This window comes from Schistosoma haematobium, chromosome 3 (assembly GCF_000699445.3).
Source record: "Schistosoma haematobium chromosome 3, whole genome shotgun sequence".
Lineage (NCBI taxonomy): Eukaryota > Metazoa > Platyhelminthes > Trematoda > Strigeidida > Schistosomatidae > Schistosoma > Schistosoma haematobium.
The window spans coordinates 31,432,768-31,441,645 of record NC_067198.1 but is presented as its reverse complement, the minus strand read 5'-3'; the positions used below and the strand labels follow the sequence as shown (position 1 = coordinate 31,441,645).

General features: G+C 34.1%; 1 protein-coding gene across 1 annotated transcript; it reads left to right on the top strand.

The window, feature by feature from the left end:
• Nucleotides 1–5,669: 5,669 nt before the first annotated feature.
• Nucleotides 5,670–8,783, top strand: MFSD12_3 (Major facilitator super domain-containing protein 12; the record flags this gene model as incomplete). The annotated part of the gene is made up of 2 exons (XM_012942635.3): nucleotides 5,670–6,185; nucleotides 8,448–8,783. The coding sequence occupies 2 exons, from the start codon at nucleotides 5,670–5,672 to the stop codon at nucleotides 8,781–8,783; spliced, it is 852 nt and encodes a 283-aa protein (XP_012798089.3).
• Nucleotides 8,784–8,878: the final 95 nt, after the last annotated feature.

Sequence of the window (8,878 nt, the reverse complement as noted above, 5' to 3'; positions counted from 1 at the left end):
ACCACGAGATCGCCAGTGAATATATCTCGATTTGGTCCATTAACTGCCTTCTGATATTTGGCTTCTCGGGGATTTTGTGGATTTATTTGGTTACGTTCAACCTACGCCTTCTGATTTACTTGGCACGTGTTTCTTGGTAGCGGTGTTCATAGTTAATCCCAACTCGACACCACGCTACACATACTTCAATATTACAAGGTTAATTGTCTTAATTAAATGTGTAATAATACTACAAACTAATGAGTTAATACTGAAGTTATGATTGAACAGATAGGAAACGAGACCTATAAACACATTACATATCTGTATGAAATCAAGAGTAAATTCAAGAAAACAGTATATTGATCACAGATGAAAGCCAACATTTATCACGAGTTACAAAACAAGTATCCGTTTACGTAAAATGGAATCTTTCAAATTTCCGTCACTTAGTGGACGTTTTACAAGACAAAAAATTCAGTTTGAGATCGTCGATAAAAAAGACTTCAACATAACTGACAAATCATAAAACATTTTCGTCCAGTCTCAAAGAAAGGTTGTCATTAAATTCGATTAGACATGAGTAAGTACAGGATATGAATTGTGCACAGAGGAATTATTTTACAGATTATTATCAGTTGATTAGTTGAATTAATCAATTACGTTTTAAAAAATCTCAGCCACAAGTTCATGCATTAATTCACAAAACAAAATTAAGAATAAATAACTGTATACTGATTAAATATTGTTGAATATAATTGTATTACTTACTCCAGTTAGCGCTCATTGAGCAGGATAGGCTGCTCACCAACATTCTCCATTCAACTCTGTCCTTCCCAAACATTCTCAACTGCTATTCATTCTTTTGATGTCCAACTTTTATTCACGCAGCAATGTGTTATTTGGTCTGCCTCTTTTCCGCTTCCCTTCAGGATTTCAAGTTAGGGCCTGCCTCGTGATGCAGTTTGGTGATTTCCTCAATGTGTGTCCATGGACCTCTACTGTCATTTCATAATTTCCTCTTCAGTTTGAAGACAGTTTGTTCTCTCCTATAGTAAGTCGTTACTGATGGTATCCAATCAACGGATCTAGAGTATTTTGCAAAGACAATGTTTATAAATATCTGTACAACTTAGATGGTAATTGTAGTAGTTGTCCACGTTTCAGCTCCGTACAGTAGGACTGTATTAACGTTCGTATTGAAGATTGTGACTTTGATATTCAGTGACAGTTGTATTCAGTTCCATATGTCCTCCAACTGTAGGATTGCTGTCCTTACTTCGCCAATGCTTGTATTTACGTCTACACCAAATCCTTCAAATTCATCGATGATGATACCTAGATATGTGAAACTTTCCACTTCTTCAATAGTTTCTCAATCAGGTATTGTATTATTGGCCAGTTATTCACAAATTCATAAAGGGTCACTTATTCTACAACTCTGTGAACATGAATTCTCTATAAAATAGAACACTATCAAAAACCTTCGATAAGTTCTTTATGTGACTGAGAGAATAAAAACCCGTTTATCAATTGTATATCAGCAACACAAAGCTTATCACAAGCCACTGGGTTAAAAACACTTGACTTTCATCACTTAGCAAGATACTGGGTATATATTGTGTGAAATTTTCATGAAACTGTTCTATTCTGATTATCTATGGAGTGATTGACTCAATAATTCAGTCGCCACAGTGATACACACACTAATCAAGTAATAGTTGATAATTTCCAACCTAATTTACCATTTTCGAATTAACGTGTTCACCGAAATTTCGTACGATGATGTTGAACACTGATTTAACTGATCTTTAGAAAGTGCACTTCTAAAATCACGCACGAAAATTACACTACTTTCAAGTAGTCTAGCATGCATTTACATAAGATAGTTGTCAGACCTGATCACAGCTCCTATATGTCTTTACGATTAATCAAGCATCGAGAAGATTGGTGGTGTGATATATATTCATTCTATTTCATCGCTTCTTGAATAGAAACGCTCTAAAAATTATTTGATAAGAAACGATGTTTATTTTAAGCATATTTTTATCGTAGCTTCGCATTCCTCAGAAATGAACACCAGCTACCTAGTGAGCGATTAAACTCATTATCCTTCACTCTCACAATGAAAACATGGAAATCTGTGCAGTTATTGAAGTGGTCTAGACTTTGGTGAATTCAGTGTCAGTAGCTTCCTGACTTTCAAAAGTTCACTAATTGGTTGGAGTTAGACATGAATAGTGTTGGATACCGGCTAAGTGGTCTAGTGATTAGGCGTTCATGCGCGAGACCCAGAGTCCTAGGTTCAAATCCCGCGTCCGGGATCGTGGATGTGCACTGCTGAAGAGACCTATATAAGGAAGAACAATTCGTCCAATACTCTCAAGTTTCAAATGGTGGTCTAACATTGATCGATTCATGACCTCAATCAAAACCTCGACAACCTCCACAAATATTCACGAATTACAATAGGTTCTTGATGAAACTATTCTCAAAGTTCTCACGTTAGCTTATTTTATTTCGCCGAAAATTTCAGCTTTCTCATGAGTGCTCATTTCTTAACCTAGAATAATATGAAACAAAATGATTTAGTCTAATTAAAATATAAATTTATTTTCAATCATGAGATTGACCCTAATCAGACAAAACAAATTACATCATTATTTCAATCTCATTATACAAATGGCATTTTTTTGAAGTATTTCATATTAGTCAGGAAAAGTCACAGAAAATATCATCAGATCTAAATAAGATAAATATTCATTTAGATATAATAAAATAAGTAAGATAAGAATTAGTTTTCGTGCATTCTGAAAGACTAATGTGATAAATATGCATGACTAAAGATATTTCTTAATGATCAATAGCAGAATCATGTCATTAGTTTTGAAAATGCGAAAAATTAAAATCACAGTAGAAGAGTGAAATTGTATACTTTACACAGCTAAAATGTGAATAATAATTAACCTTAGAATTTGAATGCAATTGATGTAATCAAGTAGTTGTACCCTAAGAAGTAGTATTTTACAAAGATTGTCATGATATATATCATTGTAATGATCAATACATTTATGATTGTTATGTTCCAATAAGCATAATGAATGGTAACTTTTGGTATCCATTTATGGTATAATTTATCGTATAATTGTTGAATAACTAAGCTATTCATATTCATGTCGCTATATTTATGAGCCTTATTTTGACCTATGAACTATTATTATACGATTCACCATTCTTGAATTATGCCCTGTCTATTAATTACTACCTTCCCCATTCACATCCACATTTGGCTAAATCTCGTACATATGTTGTTTCCTATTTTGTTGGTACGATGTGGTCTGTCTGGTTGATATACAAAGCACGTATGCTTGAAATAATTGATTCATATTGCAGAGGCTGAGATTAGTTTTCTGAACTTAACTGGCTGGGCTAGGCGGAGAGTAGGATCAATCAGGACTCTAGACTGCTCACACGTGTTTTATGCATCATTGGTCCGATCGACCAGTCCCTGCTCTCTAATTGGCGATATTATTACGTTATACATTAACAGGGCGCTCAGGCTGCAAGTTATAACAATAATAATCAATGATAGATTCCTTCTATTACAGAGGTTTTTATCAGGAAATCTCCTGAGCTCCATTGAATTTAAGGCTGGTCATAACAACTGATAATAGATCGTAAATTAGGAAAAAATGTGTGCTTTGAGAAACTGAACTAATCGCTTGAATTTATCACAATCACAATGTAATGAGTCAATAAAGAAATCTTTGAAATATATAGCTTCAAATTAGTATCTTCAAATATATCTACGCCAGTATGTTTTATTCGGGATATTGAATTTAAATCATTGCCATAGAAATGGTCATAATGTCGATATAAATTCTGAACATCCAAGGGTAATTTTCGGATCAATGTACGCGTGACGATTAAATTAAGTATTTATTCTTGATTAACTTCTATATGACAATGGGAAAATCAAGGTAATAATAATACTATGACTCTTCCATTATACGTTTGCTAATACAGAAAATACAAGTGTTTATTGACAGCTGTCTACGCAAAATACTTTGGATTCGATGTCCAGACACTATCAGCAACAACCTACTATGCGAGAGAAAAACCAGATCCTAGCGGAGGAAGAAATCAGGGAGAAGCGCTGGAAGTGGATAGGACACACATTGAGGAAAGTACTTAACTGTGTCACAAGACAAGCCCTCACATGGAATCCTCAAGGTTAAAGGAGGAGAGGAAGACCAAAGAACAAAGTACGCCGAGAGATGGAGACAGACATGAGGAAAATGTACAAAAATTGGATAGAACTGGAGAGGAAGACTCAGGACAGAGTGAGTTGAAGAATGCTGGTCGGCGACCTATGCTCCATGAAGAGTGACAGGCAAAAGTAAGTAAGTAAGTAGTACAGGAGATAAGTGATTATTGTCCGCTTTTATTGGATAATAGAAATCTATTACTTTCGCTACCATTTCGTTACATGTTTAAACCATTTCACTCATTTGAATAGAATGAAGGATCAATCACATCACGACGGTTTCATGAAGTCAAGACATTGAGTAAAAGTAATAAAATACTCTTATTAAACCTGTTCTACAGCCTATTCAATCGATTTATTCTTCAGTGGCCCGTGGATCTGACTCCATGTAGATCGTAATGATGATTGTTTTTGAAATATATATGTCACCTATCCTCGTATATACTCATCGACTTTAATCGCATTAGTCAATAACGGAATTATATAAGTCGAATAACGAGAATGGACTTGTGAATACATATACTTTATATATGAAGCGAATGAAATAGAGCAAAGCAAAACAACGCGCAGTGGAGATGGCTGGTGAGCCAACTCGTTTTCAGCCAGACGTTACTCAATATTTATAGGCAGACAAAATAAACCACAGACATGTGATGAGACATGGGATGTGAGGTGTACACACATATACGCTCATATAAAAACAGTCAAGACGGATAAGCGAATAATTAACAAGGTCAAAATATGACTCAAGTAGAATGAATAGATTGGTTTGTCCAAAAACTAGAATAAGATATATTATGGGCTTAAAACAATGACTGACACTACAACTCTAACGATAGTAATTATGTATATGTAATGAATGTCATATGGATGATTTATGCGAAAACCTACTGAACTAGTCAGTATTCCCTTCCATGTTGTTACTATAATTATTCAGATTATTTTTTTAAAGCTATTTCTTAATACATTAATGTTTGGTTGTTACAACTTTAGCCACAGGTCTAAGTCAGTATTTTGAATAAAATGTGAGATGAAACATTCGGATATGTCTGATTATGTGAAATGAGTCACTCAAATTTCTCTCTAACACAGTTTAATTATACAAAAAGGTACTCAATGAATAGTGTAAGAAATATCAGTGGAATCATTTCATTGTAATGAAGTTGTTATTCATCTTTCATCAAGCCGGTTAGTATAAAAGCCAAAATAGTTATTCACTGATTGGACAATGAGACAAGTCAGTTCATATTGATTAATTAGGCCATAAAATTGCTGCGAAATTATTGTACATACAACAGTATTTAAAAGAGACTAATTTCAATTCTCACAAATAGCATAAATCATTGAAATTTTACTCACTTCAACAAGTTAGTGTGTGCACTTGAATTAACTCACTCATAAATCTTGGTCAAATCAGTGAATTATGAATGACATCAAAGTCTCACAATCGTTATCAGTTATCCAAGCTACAACGACAAATAAAATGAAGTGGATTAGTAAAATTGCTTATGGAACGGGTCAAATGCTTAAAGATCTTGTTTTGGGATTTATCTGTATATTCTACATCATATTCTATGAAGGTTGTATCAGTTTGAGTAGTTCACAAGTTGGGGCATTATTACTGTGTGGTCAGATTGCTAATGGATTAGCCACACCATTGATTGGTTATTTATCAGATCGTCCACTCGGTCTAACTGAAAAACCGACAACTGTTCACCAGTCGATAACGTGTGAAGATGGAAGTGTAAAGAAGGATAAGAGGTTGTTCAATCGAATGAAACGACAGTTGAGACTTGGACAGAGAAAGTCATGGCATTTAGGTGGATGTTTATTGATGCTTATTGCCTTTCCGTTGATGTTCGGACAACCGGAATATTTTGTTGGTCTTCCAATTGTGGTGAAGTTATTGATCAATGGCATGTTTATGATTTGTGTTCAGGTATGTTTTATTGTATGAATGAATGTTTGTGATTGTGATATGGAATTTTTGGAATCACTCGGCAAAAATATTAGGTGATAATGTTGGTCGATTGAGTGAATATTTTAGTATGATGTGTTTGATCTAAATCTATGTAAATGTGTAGACATTGGAATGAATATTACGAAGGCCTTATTATTTCAGTTTTATTCAGTAAAATGTCTGAACCCTTATCAATTTAGATATCTTATTACTTAAGTTTTCTTGCCTTCTCTAGCTAATATTATTATGGTCACTTTACTGTTGTATTTCGATACTTACTATCATTTTGTCTACCGTATTCACAATGGTTTTCACACGTTTCTTGCACACGGTTACATAACGGTTTCTATCATATCTGATCAATTCATCGATTTATCAAAATAGTCATTTGTTCACTATTGAACTAAATTATGGTATGTATCTTATCCACTAAATTAGATTGATAAAATATTTTTAAAAATTTATTTCTTTATGCACACCAGTACATATGTGGAAGATTTAAAGTACACAAAGTGAAATTAGGTCACCTCATTCTATCAGGTTTATTGTCTTTGCTTTACAAAGTTTGTTAAATGATCTAACTGGATGAAATATCAACATGCTCAAAGGTTAAAAAACAAACTATTTAACCGATTACTGTAAAGTTGTCATCGAAGTAAATTCGAATGGAGTTGAGAATAAATATTTTTGTGAATAATCTTTTAAAATAAAACGAACGTAAAGTTTTATCGATGGGATACATGAAATCAGATTCTGTCAATCGGAGCGCACATATTAAATGCCAAAATATTTTTGTAGATGATTCTACTGATATTCATCATATACAAAATAAATCAATAATTATTTCGTTTTTAGTTAGGATTACAAGTTGTCGTTTCAATTAGATAAATGCAACTTAATATAGTTTTTCATTTGAACATACTAACAAGGACTCATTTTCATTGTCTTACCGCATAATACAGACTTGAGATTGACGTCAATGAATTAAATGCATCAAGTGGATTGAATACAAGTATGGGTCTGAGCAAACACTATGAATAATTTACATGATGATTAATTATTCCATAGCAGATTCAGGCGTTACCGTTTTGTTCCTGATTTCGTTAAAGAAGCACAGTCAAGATCCTCAGGTTGCTTACACAATGAATTTAGTATGATTTCGAACTTCGTTGTCTAAAATGTTGAGATAAACTGCAAAATGTCTCTGAAATGGTTTTGAATTGTCTCATTTCCAACTTCTTTTACGCCTTTTTCTAAACGATTCATGTGAAGTCTAGTGGCAATATTATTTTCATCTGTTGATTATAATTTACCACCATTGTTCTAAAATATTGAGAAAGATCATTTTATCGCATACTTTAACTAAAAACGTTCCCTTACAGAATAAGAAGAATGAGAATTTATTGAAGATTTAAATGCACTAGACGTGGCCCGTGGGTTAATGTTATTCACATCGTTATCAAGGGAGGTGATAAGTTTTGACTGACTTATTGTTATGACGTGAGAGAGAAAGGGCTGATTGGAGGTTAGTGAGCGCGAATTATCGATCGGACCAAAGACGCGCAAACACGTAAGAACGGCATAGGGTTCTAATTGGTCCCACTTCCCTGTCTAGCCCGGCCAGTTGAGTCCAGAACGCAAGTCTCAGCCTCAGTGATATGAATCGTTATATTTCAAACATACCCTGTTTATATACCAATCAAACAGACCACATCGTACCATAAAATAGAAAACAACATTTGTACAATATTTGACAAGTGAAATAAACATTGACCAATAGGAATGTCCATTTAAATTCCAAGGACACCATTAGACTTACCATGATAATTATTGGGCTATTTTTCTGAATATCCCAACACTTATTTTGGTAAATTGAATAGGCTTTATTTTCAAGAAATAAAGATTGTTGTTGTTGTTATTGTTGTACTCTGTTACACCAGCTAAACTTTGGAAATGATAACCAAAAAGTACTTACAGAAATGAAACATAATAACTTTTGCTGATAAGCCTTGAACTAATGAACTGACAGACTGGCTTGGAAATAAGAATCGGACGTCACAAGAGATACCACATAACTCGAATATTATTCTAGCCGCAAAAAGTGCTCAATTCTCATCTCAAAGAAAGTACACAACTACCTTCTTTAGTGATAAACCGGTTAAGTTGCAAGTGGATACGGGGTCTGACAAAACATTAATTTCTAGAGAGACTTTGATAAAACTTGGTCGACCTCAATTTCAGCCTACATACTATAATGCTAAGAATACCACAGGAACTAATATTACTGTACTTGGGGAAATGCAGCTACCTCTCACATTGGGTGATAAGACTAACGCCGGCATATGTTATATTTCTGGAAACTGTTATACTACCATATTAGGTATTGATTGGATAGATAAATTTGATTTTTGGTGTCTACCGTTGAGTACACCGAAAGTAGAAGCCCAGCCATGGCCAGAGACGAACAAGTCTTGGGTTCGAGTACACCTCGATTATGCTGGACCAATAAACGGGCAATACTTTTTGGTGGTGGTGGTGGACTCATACTCTAAATGGCCTGAAATCTATGCTGTATGAACACCGTCTACATCTGAAACACTGTTACATCTCAGACAACTATTTGGTAGGTTTGGAACGCCTAATGTTTTGGTCTTAGATAACGGAACGCAACT